Here is an 18,802-nt window from a genome sequence, read left to right as displayed (position 1 = left end):
AAATAGGGGTTTTTTTTATGTAAAACATGAACAGTAAAAATTCAATATAAAAATAAACCCCAAAACTTTTTTTTTTCTCTATTTATGTAACAAAACAAAAAAAAAGTTCTGGCTGCTGAAATTGGGCAGACAAAAACTAAAAATATTGGTAAGTCGGTAAGGCTCTTTCAGGCCTGGTCATGTAGGAGTTAATAAAGGTATTTATGTTACATGTATTTTATTTTTTATTTTACTTTTTTTTTTCAAAGTTAATTACTAGCTATGTGACAATCGGCTATGTGCCCACGCTAGAATGTCCCTGCGGATTTTTTTGCCTGAAAATCCGCGACTTTCGCGGCAAATCCGCACCCGCGGATTTGCCGCGGATTTACCGCGGATTTTGATGCGGATTTTTTTTTTTTTTTCCCCATTCAAAGCCAAAAATCCGCACCAAATCTGCACCAAACAATTGACATGCTGCAGATTTTTCCGGATCAAAATCCGCGGCAAATCCGCCGCGGAAAAATCCGCAGCATGGGCACAGCATTTCCAAAATGCCATTGAAATGGCTTGGAAGTGCTGCTGCAGCAGATTTTCGGCAAATCCGCGGTAAATCCGCGGCAAAATCCGCGGTAAATCCTGTAGCGTGGGCACATAGCCTAAGGGTACCGTCTCACTAAACGACGTACCAGCGATTCCGACCACGATATGACCTGGTCAGGATCGCTGGTGCGTCGCTAGTGAGCTTTCAATCAGGCAGATCTCACCAGCGACCAGCGACCAGTGACCAGCCCCCAGCGACGCTTGGAAGTGATGCTGCGCTTGGTAACTAAGGTAAATATCGGGTAACCAAGCGAAATGCTTCGCTTGGTTACCCGATATTTACCTTGGTTACCAGCACACACTGCTTAGCGCTGGCTCTATGCACTCGTAGCCAGAGTACACATCGGGTTACTAAGCAAACCGCTTTGCTTATTTACCCAATGTCCGGCTACGTGTGCAGGGAGCAGGCAGCCGGCACTGGCAGCCTGAGAGCGGCGTACGCTAGTAACCAAGGTAAATATCGGGTAACCAAGCAAAGCGCTTCGCTTGGTTACCCGATGTGTACCTTGGTTACCAGCGTCCGCAGCTGTCAGAAGCCAGCTCCATGCTCCCTGCACATTCAGATCGTTGCTCTCTCGCTGTCAAACACAGCGATGTGTGCTTCACAGCGGGAGAGCAACGTCCAAAAAATGAACCAGCACTGTGTGTAACGAGCATCGATTTCACAGCAGGAGCCAGATCGCTGCTCAGTGTCACACACAGCGAGATCGCTAATGAGATCACTGGTGCGTCACAAAAAACATGACTCAGCAGCGATCTCGCTAGCGATCTCACTATGTGAGAAGTACTCCTTACTGACAGCTTTGCCCTTGTTATCACACTAGCACCCACCAGAGGGCAATTACAACTACCCATTATGGCAGCGATCTCCATTGTAAAAGTGCAAATAGGCTCTTCAGATGGACAATAACTTGATCTCTGGCGCCACCTATTGGATGTAGCAATCCTAACAGTCAATATTGACCCTTACGACATCTGCCGTACATGTACATTGCATGTTGGAAGCGCGTGTATGGAGCGGGCTAATGGGGTGTGCCTGCCCTCTACCAGGCAGGTAATGGCTGTGTATTACAGCCAGGACCTACCTCTAACAATCTATTTTCAACCATGATTTTTAACCTTTTAAATCCGGCTTTCAAACTGTAACAGCGGGATTTAACACATACCGGCATGGAGGTGCAGCATTCTAAGCACCCATTTGCGCCCCTATGACGTGATCGCGGGTAGAAGATGGGTTGCTATTACAGTAGGGGGTCTGCTGAAGGCTTCCATGCTTATAGCAGCGCTTTATTGAAACCTGTCTATGGCCGAGCTTCAAAGGAGACTGTGATTTTTATTATATACAGCAATTTTGTGGCATTGCTGTATATAGCACTAGCGATCAGATGATCGCAGGTTATAAGTGGGCTTTACACGCGACATCGCTAACAAGATATCGTTGGGGTCACGGAATTCGTGACGCACATCCGGCCTCATTAGAGACGTCGTTGCGTGTGAAAGGTACGAACGACCGCTAACGATCAAAATTACTTACCTTATCGTTGACACGTCGTTCTAATCCCAAATATTACTGTTGCAGGGCGCAGGTTGTTCATCATTCCTGCAGCAGCACACATCGCTACGTGTGACACCACAGGAACGAGGAACAACACCGTACCTGCGTCCTCCGGCAACGAGGTGGGCGTGACTTTCATGCAGCTGCCCTCCGCTTCAATTGGACGCCTGCGGTATGACGTCTCTGTGACGCTGCACGAACCTTAGAAAGGAGGCGGTTCTCCGGCCACAGCAACGTCGCTAGGAAGGTAAGTACGTGTGACTGGTCCAAACTATGTTGTGCGCCACGGGTAGCGATTTGCCCGTGACGCACAACCGACGGGGGCAGGTGCGATTGGCAGCGACATCGATAGCGATGTCGCTGGCGTGTAAAGCAGCCTATAGTCTGCTAAGGGTACTATTAGAACAGTAACGAAAATGTTTTATAAAATGAAAGAAAAAAAAAACCAAAAAAGTATTGCCTCATTAAAAATAAAGATTAAAAAATAAAAAAAAAATCCACGTGATATCTCCACAATGAGAAAAGTCAGATCTATCAAATTATAAAAATCATTAACACGATCGGTAAAGAAAAAAATTCAAAAACTCCAAATTACATTTTTTGGTCACTGCAATAACACAAAAAAGCTGTCCGGTAATTTCTGCGCACCTATAAACTTGTATGGCTGTGCTCCTTCTGATATAGACAGCACACAGCCATTATGAGAGACCACTCATCCGATATATACAGTGGTGTGCGCGACCCCTCTATAGCTCTGCTACATCACAGCATATTGCAGGTGAAGGGAGGCACAGGGTTCTGCAACAAGGTCCTCAAAGAGTTGGTATCAAATGGATTTGCTTGTCCCGGTCTCCATACCCTCCAGGTCACACCGCCATCCCATCCACATGCATTACACCACAATATAGCATCTGCATTACGCTATTTTTTTGCAATGTGAACGGTGCTGAAGCCAAAATCTGTCATTTCCTCTCCCAAAATCCCCATAACTTAACTTCGGTGATTGTTTGCCCCTAAATATAGCAGTTTATAAATCTGCATATAACAAGGAGATCACAAGTGTATAGAGAGGGCTCAGAATAGAGCGTGGTGCACACGGGTCAGGTGTCGGCTGTGCTATACAGCCGGCACCTGCATCAAACAGCAACGATCGGAGCATAGACCACATAACCGCTGCAGCCAGATGGGCTTCATAGGAGATATTGCAATACTTTTTATTTTTTTAGTCCCCTAAAAAAAAAAAAAAAAAAAAAAAAAAAAAAAGTAATACTTCAGGGAGACGAAAAATAATAATATAAAAATATTAAAAGCCTAAAATTTTGTATGGCGACACAAATATATATATATAAATATATTTATTTTTTTTCAAATTCTTGAATTTAGGTCACCCTAATAATTAGAAAAAACTATAAATGTATGGAATTGCTGTAGAAAACAAGACTCATACGTTTATAGAGATAAAAGTAAAAGTTATGGAAAAAACAATAGCGCTAATGAAACGACCCTCGGCCCCCTCTTGCCTCCTCGGCCCCCTCTTGCCTCCTCGGCCCCCTCTTGCCTCCTCGGACCCCTCTTGCCTCCTCGGACCCCTCTTGCCTCCTCGGACCCCTCTTGCCTCCTCGGACCCCTCTTGCCTCCTCGGACCCCTCTTGCCTCCTCGGCCCCCTCTTGCCTCCTCGGCTCCCTCTTGCTCCCCTCTTGCCTCCTCGGCTCCCTCTTGCCTCCTCGGCCCCCTCTTGCCTCCTCGGCCCCCTCTTGCCTCCTTGGCCCCCTCAGCTCCCTCTTGCCTCCTCGGCCCCCTCTTGGCTCCTCGGTCCCCTCTTGCCTCCTCGACCCCCTGTTGCCTCCTCGACCCCCTCTTGCCCCCTCGGACCCCTCAGCTCCCTCTTGCCCCCTCGGACCCCTCGGACCCCTCTTGCCCCCCTCAGCTCCCTCTTGCCTCCTCGGCCCCCTCTTGGCTCCCTCTTGTCTCCTCGGTCCCCTCTTGCCTCTTCGACCCCCTCTTGCCTCCTCTTGCCCCCTCGGACCCCTCTTGCCTCCTCGGACCCCTCAGCTCCCTCTTGCCTCCTCGGCCCCCTCTTGCCTCCTCGGACCCCTCAGCTCCCTCTTGCCTCCTCGGTCCCCTCTTGCCTCCTTGGCCCCCTCAGCTCCCTCTTGTCTCCTCGGCCCCCTCTTGCCTCCTCGGACCCCGCCGTCCTATATCTCAGTCCCACAAGTGATCTACACTACACTAGTGTAACGCGCGTAAAAGGGGCGTTGTTATATTGTAGTTACTCTATCACGTGACAAAGTTCCGCCCACACCAACATCAAAACATTACAGTCCCCGCCTTTCAATTTGTCAAAAAAAATTGTTTAAAAGAACAGAGAGTCCTCAGTGGTTGATACCTTTCAATTTGTCAATCATTTTACGAACGCCCGCCGCCACGCCTTCCATTGTGACGTCTCTCTATGCGACTCGCTGATTGGTTGATAAAATTCTACCCTCCAGGCTAGCATTTTCTATGACAAATCTCAGCTGCGCTGACATTGACCCGCCCCCTGAACAAGCTCAGCCGTGATTTTTGATTGGTTACTTAGTCTGTCAATCATACCGGTTCTTTACTATGATTGGATACATTTTTTAATCTCTGCTTCCGTTTCCGGTTTGGAGTCTCTTTGCAACAACAATACAGTGTAGACAGCGGGGGCAGTGCTGGAGACGTGAGCAACAATGGAGGCCGCCTCCCGGACCTGATGATGTGCACCGGGTGCCTCTGTATGGTGATGGCAGCGCAGCCCCCGCAGTAAGAAGCAGAGGACAAGCCTGGACCCGGCAGATCGGAGTGTGGTCCATAGAGGAGTGTCTGCAGCCCCCAGGTGAGAGCGATGGGAAACTTTTGGGGGTCACTGTAATGAAATTGGATCTGTAGAATGTTTGCTGGAACTGGTAGTTCTACAGGGTTCTTCAACCTGGAGCTTTTAAACAGAACTACAACTCCCAGCATGCTTTATAAATGAGGATTTAAACATGGGACTTTATAGCTATTGTAGAACTACAACTCCCAGCATGCCTTTTAGTGGGATTTTAAACCAATGCAGTTTAAAGTGCATTGAATCCCTTTTGCAGCTCTCGGTGCATGCTGGGAGTTGTAGTTGTAAGCCCCAGCCTTAAAGGGAAGTTTCATTTTAATGCAATAGAGATGTGAATGTATTCTCTCTGCAAAAAAATTGTCTTCATCTTTGGGGAATTGTTTTTTTTTGTTGTTGTTGCATGTAAAAATCATTATTATGACTGAGTTTTCATCAAAAATGTTGCACCATTGGCCTTCTGAAGCCCCTGTGTAGCAGGAACCATTGCTAGGAGCAGAATGAGTAAACTGAGAGTCCGTCAGTGAGCTCAGTTTGAGTGATGGGAGCGTTTTGTAACCCTTTTTTTATTTTTTTTCTCTGAGCTCCTCTCTGCTGATTTTATGACCACAGACCACATCAAAGTTCAGGGTGGTGCGACGGAAAGAGCCTGGAGAAGCCAAACTGTGTAAAACTACATGAAACTCTATCGTACGCTATCCTGGGAGGCGACAGACCTCGAGCATAAAATAATTTTTGAGATCAGTTATATTGTATACACAGCGGTTGTGGAAAAGTTATAGACGGACCTGATGCAAATCTGCTGCGAGGCTACAGGAGCGGAGCAGATGTGTGACTCACAGCTCGTGACACTTGAGACGTCTTGTAAAAGACAATTAAAGGGAACCTGTCTGGACAATGAAACTAATGCTTCGTAATTGTATTGGCACTAGAATAACCATAAAAAATACTTGCCTTGTGATCTGATGGGCCAGCGCTGAGAAATCGAGCTTTGTAGTGATCTGATGGGCCAGCGCTGAGAAATCGAGCTTTGTAGTGATCTGATGGGCCAGTGCTGAGAAATCGAGCTTTGCAGCGATCTGATGGGCCAGTGCTGAGAAATCGAGCTTTGCAGCGATCTGGTGGGCCAGGGATGAGAAATCGAGCTTTGTAGCGATCTGGTGGGCCAGCGCTGAGAAATCGAGCTTTGTAGCGATGTGGTGGGCCAGCGCTGAGAAATCGAGCTTTGTAGTGAGCTGGTGGGCCAGCGCTGAGAAATCGAGCTTTGTAGCGATGTGGTGGGCCAGCGCTGAGAAATCGAGCTTTGTAGTGAGCTGGTGGGCCAGCGCTGAGAAATCGAGCTTTGCAGCGATCTGGTGGGCCAGGGATGAGAAATCGAGCTTTGTAGCGATCTGGTGGGCCAGGGATGAGAAATCGAGCTTTGTAGCGATCTTGTGGGCCAGCGCTGAGAAATCGAGCTTTGTAGCGATGTGGTGGGCCAGGGATGAGAAATCGAGCTTTGTAGCGATGTGGTGGGCCAGGGATGAGAAATCGAGCTTTGTAGCGATGTGGTGGGCCAGGGATGAGAAATCGAGCTTTGTAGCGATGTGGTGGGCCAGCGCTGAGAAATCGAGCTTTGTAGCGATGTGGTGGGCCAGCGCTGAGAAATCGAGCATTGTAGTGAGCTGGTGGGCCAGCGCTGAGAAATCGAGCTTTGTAGTGATCTGATATCTGCTAGTGCTGATTAACAATTTCCTAGCGATATCCTAATACTGCTTTTTTTTTTCAGGATAAATAGACCACTGTTCAAGATATCAGGCATCCCCTTACTCCCCCCCCCCCCCCTTCCCTTTTGAACACCTGCACACTCAACCCAACTGAGTGTGCATGAAGGAAAGGGGTCAGGATCACCTCTTAAAGGGGTCGTCCTTAATAATGATAGCTGCACACAAACAACTATACATATAGTATTGAACATTAGTACAGTATACTTGTCCTTTTTTTTTCTCCCCATTGCTCTGGCGTCATTTGTTTGATGCTTTTGTTGAGCGCAGATATCACAGCGTTTATACCCCTCGTTATGTCTGTATCCAATCACGGGTCTCGGTCCTCTACCATTGGGCCAGTGATTGGCTGCAAATGTTGGGGTATACAAAATATGATGTCTGCAACCAATGTAAACAGAAATATTGTGGACATGGCCCCTTTAAAGGCCATAAATTAAGAGGGTACAGACATAGAATTTCTTTTACGTGGATTGCTGCCTGCATGCAGCTTTTTCATTACCTTGGACAGCGCCTTTTAAAGGGATCCTGCAGCCTGATCCATGGATAGCTTGGTAGAATGATGTATTGGAATGTAGGGAAAGATTCAGTATAACTTGTATTTTATACATTAAAATCCTTAATATTTGAATGGATGAGTCCAGTGGGTGGAGCTACAAGGGATTAGAACCACCCCCTGGACTCCTACAAACTCCATGGATTTTAATGAATAAAATGCAAGTTTTAGGGTACTTTCACACTTGCGTTATTTTATTTATTTTTTTGGCACAATCCGCTGTCTTGGGAAACAGCGGAATCCGTTAACGGATTCTGCTGTTTCCCATAGACTTGCATTGATGACGGATTGTGCCAAAAGGACCTGCGTTGCTTCCGTTGGCCGATGCTCCGTTGCTTCCGGCAGCGGAAGCAACGCAGCATGTAACGTTAATTGCTTGCGTCAAAATGACGCCGAGCAGCGGATTCTGTTGCTTCCGTTAATATTTATAATGGCTCCCTATGGAAGCGGATTCCGTTGCAAAGTGCTTTACAACGGAATCCGCTGGTGGATTCCGCTAATTTCTACTGAGCATGCCCAGAATGAAAAAAATGGAAAAAAAAACAGAGCCGACGCATTCCGTTAGATGGACGCCAAACGGATGCAACGGGTCCGTTATTTCACAGGAATCAGCTAATGGATCCGTTGCATCCGTTAACACCACAAAAATAGCGGATGCGTCAAAATGACGCAGCAACGGACCCAGCGGATTCAACCCAACGCAAGTGTGAAACTAGCCTTACTGAAACTTTTCCTACACCAAACATTTATCAATCTGATCACCTCCTGTTTGCAGATCCGAGACCATGTTCCTCTGACGGGTTCCCTTTAAGGATCCAGTCTTTGTCCATTTAAACATAATAATGATCATCATCGCACTGATATAGACGCTTGTAGGCTTTACTAAATAATGTCCTGTGATGCTGATTAAAGGGGCAGGCGCAGAGATTACTCGGCCTGCATGTGGATCGGCAGGTTGCGGCAGCGTTCCTTTATCCTCGGGGCAGTCTGTCATGGTGGGAGCCGTTCTTTGTGCAGAGCATCTGCAGGTTCGTCAGAGGACAGATTACCGGCATTAATGGTATGAATCATATAGGGATCCAGTAAGTGTAGGCGACGTGTATGGAGGCTCGTGGCGCGGGCAGATGGGCCGAGCGAGGTGCGGCTGTGATCTCCGCAGGAGATTATCACAGTTGGTGGCGTATAATGGGGAACGAGGTCAGCAGCTGTCATAATATACGGAAAGGGCTTCATTGTTCGGTGCCAGTGAAAGCGTATGTATACAGGAATGTTATCAGCCACTGGCGGACACATACTGTTCTTGCATAGGGGCCCTTTTCTGTCTAGGGGCCCTATGCAGCTAAATGGTTCATCAATTCCTCCTGTTTTGGGGGTAAAAATGGCCCCCTTAACCCTTGAGCAACTGTGCTATACCAATGATACTTCCGCCCCTGTTATCAGCAGCATTGGGGGAGAAAACCCCCCCCAAACAAATGGACCTGGATCAGGGTTGCTACTCTTCATGCTTGTTGAACACCCTTCATATTTTAGTATTTGATCATAGATGCCATATAGGTGTTAATGTAGCCCAGTGGTGATTACCTGCTGACTATGGTGACCCAAATGTCGAAGACTGGATCACTTCATTGTCTATGGGACTGCAGTCCAATAGACAGTGAATGGAGTGGTAGTTTGCAGGCTCCACTGTTCAGAAAGAGCACTACAAAGCCCAGCTCTCCTGGTCAGTGGGACCCCAGTTACCGTCTATTTCTCAAGAACTGGGCACTTCAATATTTATGGGACTGCTATCCTATAGTCAGTGAATGGAGTGATAGTTTGCATGCTCAACCATTCAGACAGGGCACTACAAAGCTCTAAAGGTCTGTGAGATACGTTACCCTCACAGAGCTCGGGAGCTGGGCACTTCATTGTCTATAGAACTGCAGTCCAATTGACAATGAATGGAGTGGTAGTGTGCATTCTCAACTGTTTAGACAGGACACTACAAAGCCCAGATCTCAGGGTCTGTGGGATACCAATTACCCTCACAGATCTCAGGAACTGGGCAGTTCATTGTCTAGGGGACTGCAGTCCAATGGACAGTGAATGGAGTGGTAGTGTGCATGCTCAAATGTTCAGACAGGACACTACAGAGCCCAGCTCTCAGCGTCAATGGGATCCCAGTTATCCCTTATCTACTCTGAGGAAATGTAATAGCTTGCGTTTTTGGAACTACCCTTTTTAAAGGTAGCCTGCCCGCACAAAATGACTGTTGAAAACAAGCTCAGCAGGCGCTCAGTGCACCTTGATGTTGCTGGGCAGCTCAGGGCATCGTCCCACCTACTTATTTTCCATCTATCTTTGCCCTCCCTTCGTTGATTGACAGTTCTGGTTTTACAAGAGTCAGAGAAGGATGGAAATACAAGTAAGTGGGTCGGTGGCCGGAGCTGTTCGGTCACATTGAGGTGCACTGAACTGCTGCTGTGCTTGTTTTGAACAGTCATTTTGTACTGACAGACTCCAGGGGGTGTCAAAAATTGAAATTTCTGCTTTATCTATGGCCTCCTGATTTTAAGAACGCTTATTACGGAGGAGGTGCGGATACTTTTCTTCATTCATTGTATCTGGGAGTTCTGCAGAAAAACAGAGGCCAGTGATCGCTGTTCCCAGCAGTCCATAGGTCTGGACCCTTTTGAGCAGTCCATAGGTCTGGACCCTTTTGAGCAGTCCATAGGTCTGGACCCTTTTGAGCAGTCCATAGGTCTGGACCCTTTTGAGCAGTCCATAGGTCTGGACCCTTTTGAGCAGTCCATAGGTCTGGACCCTTTTGAGCAGTCCCTAGGTCTGGACCCTTTTGAGCAGTCCCTAGGTCTGGACCCTTTTGAGCAGTCCCTAGGTCTGGACCCTTTTGAGCAGTCCCTAGGTCTGGACCCTTTTGAGCAGTCCCTAGGTTTGGACCCTTTTGAGCAGTCCCTAGGTCTGGACCCTTTTTGAGCCGTCTATACAGTAGGTCTGGACCCTTTTTGAGCCGTCTATACAGTAGGTCTGGACCCTTTTTGAGCCGTCTATACAGTAGGTCTGGACCCTTTTGAGCAGTCTATACAGTAGGTCTGGACCCTTTTGACCAGTCTATACAGTAGGTCTGGACCCTTTTGAGCAGTCCATAGGTCTGGACCCTTCACTGATGATGGGGCTCTATAAAGCCCGGTTTTCAAGGTCCAAAGTCCCGTTCTCAGGATCTGGAGATCCCAACAGTAGGGAAGATGTGAGGGAAAAGTAGTTTTGAGACTGCAGTAAATAAAGGCGCCATGTGGGAGATCGGGGGCTCACAAATGTCAGCTATAAAGGGTCTGTGTTGTATTATGGCGCCACATGTGTTTCCTGGAGCTTGGATGGTCTCTCTAATATTTCGGCGCTCCCTGTGGGAAATGATTTCCTCCTGCCGGTCATGAGGTGTCCTCCATCCCTCCACGCCTGACTCATCTGTCTGCGGAGTCCTGTGATGTTCCCACAATGGGCCGGGTGTGGGGGGGGGATGTCAGGCGTGGAGCCATGTGAGACCCTGTAAGCACCAAACACAGACAAATCGCTTATCTAACATTTTTGCCTCTGGACACGTCACCATTAATCCTCCGAGCTGCTTATTCCCAGAGCCCACGATGGGAGAGAAGGATCCGGACACCTAAGGCTACTTTCACACATCAGTTTTATGTATTCAGGCACAGTCCTTTTTTTCCCTGATCCAACGGATCCTGAAAAAAAAGTGAAAACCGTATCCACCGGATCCGTTTTTTAACGGATCCGTTATGCCGGATCCGTTAAAAAACGGATCCGGTGGATACGGTTTGCATCCGTTTTTGCATCCTTTTCGTCCGTTTTTTGGCTGGATCCGTTTTGTTAATTACATTGGAGCATGCGCAGTTTAGAAAAACGGATCCGGCGGCCGCATCCGTTTTTTACCGCATTACGCCGGATCCGGCGTCCATAGGCTTCTATTGTAAAACACGCCGTATCGCGCCGGATCCGGCGCGATGCGGTTTTTTTGCCGGACAAAAAAACGTTGCAAGCTACGTTGCCTCCGGCCGCCGCATTTATTTATTTTGCCGCATCCGGAAAAAAACGGATGCACCGCAAAGCCATCCGGTACAATCCGGTAACAATGCAAGTCTATGGGGAAAAAACGGATGCGGTACTGGATCCGTTTTACCCGTTTTTTTCCGGATTGAACCTGATGGCAAAAAACTGATGTGTGAAAGTAGCCTAATGCGTCTGGAATGTGGGACCTGGCACACGACGCCGGCGGAGGCCGGGCCAGAAGAACGCCAGCTGCTGCAATTACAACATCATTACGATATATGTGGTGTCTTATTTTTTTGGACCGTTTTTTATTTTTTTTTTTTTTTGCCTATTCAGCCAATTTTTAGATTTATCTGATCTCATCACATTGAGATCAATAGGGATCCAGCTCCTCTCCGATTTTTGTGTGTACGCAGCTCCTACGCGCCGTGATTATTAATGGCAAACAATTCCTGTATAGTCAGGTAGTAAAACATCAAAATTCTAAAAAAAAAAAAAAACCCAAAACAAAACATACAAGTTTTGTTAAATATCGGGGCATAACAGCTGTACTTACTAATTGGCTATATTTTGCTATGTAATTTTAGATCACCAGAGACCCTGATTCCAGTAATGTCACTCACTGGACTGTATTTTTGCTGTTTGAAAAAAATCAGTATTTTATCAGAAGGAGATTATCACTGCAGGACTAGGTGACTTGTGCCTTCTGGTCCAATCCCATCTGCAGCCGTGATTAGCAGCTTTCTGTCAATATACAGTGTACACAAAAAACAGCTAATCCGAGGTGTGGGCGGGGTTATACACAGCCGAGCATTCACAGCTCTGCTTGATCTGCAGCAGAAAAATCTGTAATTGTATGACTGTTTTCTGTGCTGTAGATCTAGCAGTTATACAGAGCTCATGAATATGCTGGACTACCTACAGCATGCATGCCAAGTAGTCTTTTATTGATAATCTCCAGTAAGTGACACATCACCGGAATCAGGGTCTCTGTCCCTACATCATTCTGCTCTGATTACATAAAAAAAATGTCTAAGGCTATGTGCCCACGTGACATTGTACCCGTGGATTTTACCGCGGAAAACCTGCGGATTTATCTGGATTTTCTAGAGAAATCCGCAGGTTTTAGCAAGTACAGACACTCCCCATGTTACCCTATGGGACATGGGGAGTGCTGTGTCCATGCTGCGGTATGTGCGGCTGCGGAATATGCTGTGGATGTCCCGCAGCCGCACGTAACTGCATGTCCATTATTCATGCGGAAATACCTGTGGAAATACTGGCTCTGCACTATGGAGATACAGGGCGGGAATTCTGCAGGTAAGGCTGCTTTCACCTTTCCGGTTTTTGCTATGCGGCACAATTCGGCACTTTGCAGGAAAAACGCAACCGTTTGTTTTGTTTTTTTTTTTTTATGCCGGTTGCGTTTTTCCTGCATAGACTTCAATTAGTGCCGCATTGTGCCGCATGGCCTTGCGTTCGGTCCGGTTTTTGCCGCATGCGGCAGATTTAGCCGATGCGGCGGCTGGATGGAACATTGCCTGGCACGTTTTTTTTTTGTGCGGCTAAAAAAACCGCATCCGGCTGATGCGGCGCTTTTCTCAATGCATCCCTATGGATGCCGGATGCGGCAAAAACCGCATCCGGCCGCCGCATGCGGTTTTTGCCACTGCGCATGCTCAGTAGCATGCCGCAAGCGGCAAAAACTGGACGGGCCGCATGTAAAAAACTTATGCAAAGGATGCGGTGTTTTCACCGCATCCGTTGCATAGGTTTCACAGCCGATATGAGCCGCACTGCTCAAACCGGATGTGTGAAAGCAGCCTAAGTCGCATGAATGTCCGCAAGTTTACTGCAGATATTTCGCTGGAATCCCGCAGCTATGGATAGCTGCAAATTCCGGGGAGCTGCTGTGGGAAACCTGTGGATACAGTTAGGTCCAGAAATATTTGGACAGTGACACAATTTTCGCGAGTTGGGCTCTGCATGCCACCACATTGGATTTGAAATGAAATCTCTACAACAGAATTCAAGTGCAGATTGTAACGTTTAATTTGAAGGTTTGAACAAAAATATCTGATAGAAATTGTAGGAATTGTCACATTTCTTTACAAACACTCCACATTTTAGGAGGTCAAAAGTAATTGGACAAATAAACCAAACCCAAACAAAATATTTTTATTTTCAATATTTTGTTCCGAATCCTTTGGAGGCAATCACTGCCTTAAGTCTGGAACCCATGGACATCAACAAACGCTGGGTTTCCTCCTTCTTAATGCTTTGCCAGGCCTTTACAGCCGCAGCCTTCAGGTCTTGCTTGTTTGTGGGTCTTTCCGTCTTAAGTCTGGATTTGAGTAAGTGAAATGCATGCTCAATTGGGTTAAGATCTGGTGATTGACTTGGCCATTGCAGAATGTTCCACTTTTTTGCACTCATGAACTCCTGGGTAGCTTTGGCTGTATGCTTGGGGTCATTGTCCATCTGTACTATGAAGCGCCGTCCGATCAACTTTGCAGCATTTGGCTGAATCTGGGCTGAAAGTATATCCCGGTACACTTCAGAATTCATCCGGCTACTCTTGTCTGCTGTTATGTCATCAATAAACACAAGTGACCCAGTGCCATTGAAAGCCATGCATGCCCATGCCATCACGTTGCCTCCACCATGTTTTACAGAGGATGTGGTGTGCCTTGGATCATGTGCCGTTCCCTTTCTTCTCCAAACTTTTTTCTTCCCATCATTCTGGTACAGGTTGATCTTTGTCTCATCTGTCCATAGAATACTTTTCCAGAACTGAGCTGGCTTCATGAGGTGTTTTTCAGCAAATTTAACTCTGGCCTGTCTATTTTTGGAATTGATGAATGGTTTGCATCTAGATGTGAACCCTTTGTATTTACTTTCATGGAGTCTTCTCTTTACTGTTGACTTAGAGACAGATACACCTACTTCACTGAGAGTGTTCTGGACTTCAGTTGATGTTGTGAACGGGTTCTTCTTCACCAAAGAAAGTATGCGGCGATCATCCACCACTGTTGTCATCCGTGGACGCCCAGGCCTTTTTGAGTTCCCAAGCTCACCAGTCAATTCCTTTTTTCTCAGAATGTACCCGACTGAGGATTTTGCTACTCCAAGCATGTCTGCTATCTCTCTGATGGATTTTTTCTTTTTTTTTTCAGCCTCAGGATGTTCTGCTTCACCTCAATTGAGAGTTCCTTAGACCGCATGTTGTCTGGTCACAGCAACAGCTTCCAAATGCAAAACCACACACCTGTAATCAACCCCAGACCTTTTAACTACTTCATTGATTACAGGTTAACGAGGGAGACGCCTTCAGAGTTAATTGCAGCCCTTGGAGTCCCTTGTCCACTTACTTTTGGTCCCTTGAAAAAGAGGAGGCTATGCATTACAGAGCTATGATTCCTAAACCCTTTCTCCGATTTGGATGTGAAAACTCTCATATTGCAGCTGGGAGTGTGCACTTTCAGCCCATATTATATATATAATTGTATTTCTGAACATGTTTTTGTAAACAGCTAAAATAACAAAACTTGTGTCACTGTCCAAATATTTCTGGCCCTGACTGTATATCCGTGGGTACAGAGTCCTGTGAGCACATAGCCTAGCAGTTTTCCTTTTTAAAGGGAATCTGTCACCAGGTTTTGCCATCTAATTTGAGAGCAGCATAACGTAGTGGCAGAGACGCTGATTCCAGTAATGTCACTTGCTGGGCTGCTTAGTATAGTTTTGATAAAATCACTGTTTAATCAGCAGGCGATTATCATTACAGGACTACTTGGCATGCTGCAGGTAGTCCAGTATATTCATGAGCCCTGTATAACTGCTAGATCTACAGCAGAAAAAACGATTATTTTATCAAAATGACAGTAATCAGCTCAGTAAGTGACACATCACTGGAATCAGGGTCTCTGCCCCTACATTATGCTGCTGTCAGATGGGGGAGCAAAAACCTGGTGACAGATTCCCTTTAATGGTACCCTGCTGCAAACATGGTTTTCATCTGTAGTTTGTAGTGGAGAATCCTCTGCATATTATGAATGAGGTTATAATAAATCACATCCAGACACTACAGAGAATCTGCCGCAGGTGACGCCATGGAGTTCAACCTCTGCAATAAAAAGGAGGAAAATGTGCAGAATTTGCTCACATTTTCCACAATGAAATCTGCAGCTGTATTTATCAGTGCAGAAATTCATCAACGGACGAGGCACATGGAAATGTAGCTTAAAGAGGACTTATGATATAAAATGCCGCCATATCACTAGAATGTGCTATCATGCTATGATTGGTGCTGTGTGACTTCTGACACCCCCGCCGATCTTGAGAATGCATGGGGACCAGTGAAGCAATGTGTCTCCTCCACTGAGGCCGACTGCAGGGCAAGAGAAAAAATACCATAGTAGGGATACAGCTGTGAGCCAGCATGGAGTCCAGTTAGGCCACGTTCACACATTCAGTATTTGGGGAGGTTTTTTTTTTTACCTCAGTTTTTGTTCCACTCCTGGTTTTGTCTTACAATCAGAGGAAAAGTATAATAGAGACACGGGCACCACTTCTGTATTTATCACCCACTCCTGGTTTTGGCTACAACTACTGAGGTAAAAAACTCACCGAATACTCAACGTGTGACCGTGACCTTATTGTTAGCGGTCAAAAGGTACACTGAGGTAGACCGGTGTAAGCATGCAGCCCCCCCCCATGAAGGAGCAAAGCACTCATTCCTCATGTGATTGGATTGTTTATATAATATTACCATCCTTCCTCCCCTTACTGTCGGGGGTCCTCAGGGCTCAGTCCTAGGGGCCCCCTCCTCTTACACTCGGGGCTCAGTCCTAGGGGCCCCCTCCTCTTACACTCGGGGCTCAGTCCTAGGGCCCCCTCCTCTTACACTCGGGGCTCAGTCCAAGGGCCCCCTCCTCTTACACTCGGGGCTCAGTCCTAGGGCCCCCTCCTCTTACACTCGGGGCTCAGTCCTAGGGCCCCCTCCTCTTACACTCGGGGCTCAGTCCTAGGGCCCCCTCCTCTTACACTCGGGGCCCAGGCCTAGGGCCCCCTCCTCTTACACTCGGGGCTCAGGCCTAGGGCCCCCTCCTCTTACACTCGGGGCCCAGGCCTAGGGCCCCCTCCTCTTACACTCGGGGCCCAGGCCTAGGGCCCCCTCCTCTTACACTCAGGGCCCAGGCCTAGGGCCCCCTCCTCTTACACTCGGGGCCCAGGCCTAGGGCCCCCTCCTCTTACACTCGGGGCCCAGGCCTAGGGCCCCCTCCTCTTACACTCGGGGCCCAGGCCTAGGGCCCCCTCCTCTTACACTCGGGGCCCAGGCCTAGGGCCCCCTCCTCTTACACTCGGGGCCCAGGCCTAGGGCCCCCTCCTCTTACACTCGGGGCCCAGGCCTAGGGCCCCCTCCTCTTACACTCGGGGCCCAGGCCTAGGGCCCCCTCCTCTTAAGCCCCCATCACATTTAACGACTTACCAGTGATCCCGAAAACTATGTGACCTGATAAGGATCGCTGGTAAGTCGCTGGGAGGTCGCTGGTGAGATGTCACACAGTCAGACCTTACCAACGATGCAGTAACAATCATCGACCTGTATAACGATCTCGGCGGGACTGTGTTAGGAGGTTGGTAGGTTTCAAACACAGCGATGCGTCCTACCAAGCAGGACATCGCCTTTGAAGAAATTGGTCCCAACTATTCAGCAACGAATAGGGATCTCACAGCAGGGGCCTGATCGCTGGTAGGTGTCACACATAACGAGATCGCTGCTGCGTCACGGAAACGGTGACGCAGCAACAATCTCATTAGCGATCTCGTTGTGTGTGTGATGGGACCTTTTATTCTTGGGGCTCAGTCCTAGAGGCCCCCTCCTCTTACTCTCGGGGCTCAGTCCTAGGGGCCCCCTCCTCTTACTCTCGGGGCTCAGTCCTAGGGGCCCCCTCCTCTTACTCTCGGGGCTCAGTCCTAGGGGGCCCCCTCCTCCTCTTACTCTCGGGGCTCAGTCCTAGGGGGCCCCCTCCTCCTCTTACTCTCGGGGCTCAGTCCTAGGGGGCCCCCTCCTCCTCTTACTCTCGGGGCTCAGTCCTAGGGCGCCCCCTCCTCCTCTTACTCTCGGGGCTCAGTCCTAGGGGGCCCCCTCCTCCTCTTACTCTCGGGGCTCAGTCCTAGGGGGCCCCCTCCTCCTCTTACTCTCGGGGCTCAGTCCTAGGGGGCCCCCTCCTCCTCTTACTCTCGGGGCTCAGTCCTAGGGGGCCCCCTCCTCCTCTTACTCTCGGGGCTCAGTCCTAGGGGGCCCCCTCCTCCTCTTACTCTCGGGGCTCAGTCCTAGGGGGCCCCCTCCTCCTCTTACTCTCGGGGCTCAGTCCTAGGGGGCCCCCTCCTCCTCTTACTCTCGGGGCTCAGTCCTAGGGGGCCCCCTCCTCCTCTTACTCTCGGGGATCAGTCCTAGGGGGCCCCCTCCTCCTCTTACTCTCGGGGATCAGTCCTAGGGGGCCCCCTCCTCCTTTTACTCTCGGGGCTCAGTCCTAGGGGGCCCCCTCCTCCTTTTACTCTCGGGGCTCAGTCCTAGGGGGCCCCCTCCTCCTCTTACTCTCGGGGCTCAGTCCTAGGGGGTTCCCCCCCCCGCTCTTACTCCCGGGGCCCATAGACGTATGCAAAATATTTCTCCTGTGACGGAAGAGAGAATTCTTTCAGTCTAGCTGTTTCTCTATAAGGAAATTTAATGTTAGAAGGTTACGGGGATTTCATGTTTAGGGTCTCGTTGGGGTTATAGATGGACGTACGGGGTTACCACCTATACGAGAGTCGCTTTGTCTCAAAGTTGTCTTAACACCATGTTCCTTCACTCTTTTTAGGTGAAAATGCCTCACTGTTTTGCCTATGGCTGCACCAACCATAGTGGGAAGCTGGCCTCGGCGGTCTCCATGCACTCGTTTCCCAAGGAGCTGCCACTTGCCGAAACCTGGATCCACCATAGCCGCACCGATGTAGGCAACGTGCAGGAGTTTGTACGGGACACATTACTGAAGAACCCAGGGCACTTTGTTCTTTGCTCAGAGCACTTTGAAGAGGACATGTTTGAGATGAACAGTGATTCCCCATTAATCCCATCGGAACCGAACCACAAACGAACAAGACGGAAACTAAAAGCAAGTGCGGTGCCAACTCTTTTCCTGACCGGAGCGTCTAAGCTACGTAGACCGGCGGCTCAACACTTGAAGATTCATGAACGAAAGCAGGTGATGGTTGTGTCTTAAGCATGTAGATCAGCTTGGTTAAACTTCCAAGTTTGAGTCTCCCTCTTCTACATCAGTCTGTACATAGGAGAACATTTCCCCCGCTCCCCCCCCCCTCCCCCTTCTCTGTGTTGGGATGTCATAAAGGGGGCTGGCTCATTTCATTAGCTTTGGCCCCGACTGAGAAGGGT

At 48.5% G+C, this 18,802-nt stretch overlaps 2 protein-coding genes across 2 annotated transcripts in view; one reads left to right on the top strand and one right to left on the bottom strand.

The window, feature by feature from the left end:
* LOC142250450 (putative G-protein coupled receptor 34) overlaps positions 1–4,572 on the bottom strand; it is a 49,619-nt gene extending 45,047 nt beyond the window's left edge. Inside the window, exon 1 of the mRNA XM_075322630.1 lies at positions 4,525–4,572. The gene's annotated coding sequence lies outside the window, so the exon portion shown is untranslated. The remainder of the gene's footprint in view (positions 1–4,524) is intronic.
* Positions 4,573–4,810: 238 nt separating this feature from the next.
* LOC142251155 (uncharacterized) overlaps positions 4,811–18,802 on the top strand; it is a 75,393-nt gene continuing 61,401 nt past the window's right edge. Inside the window, 2 exon segments of the mRNA XM_075323686.1 lie at positions 4,811–4,995; positions 18,231–18,614. Coding sequence (XP_075179801.1) covers positions 18,237–18,614 — 378 coding nt within the window. The 5' untranslated portion in view covers positions 4,811–4,995; positions 18,231–18,236.

The sequence above is a fragment of the Anomaloglossus baeobatrachus genome, chromosome 9 (assembly GCF_048569485.1).
Source record: "Anomaloglossus baeobatrachus isolate aAnoBae1 chromosome 9, aAnoBae1.hap1, whole genome shotgun sequence".
Classification (NCBI taxonomy): Eukaryota; Metazoa; Chordata; class Amphibia; order Anura; family Aromobatidae; genus Anomaloglossus; species Anomaloglossus baeobatrachus.
This window is presented reverse-complemented; position numbering and strand designations above follow the sequence as displayed.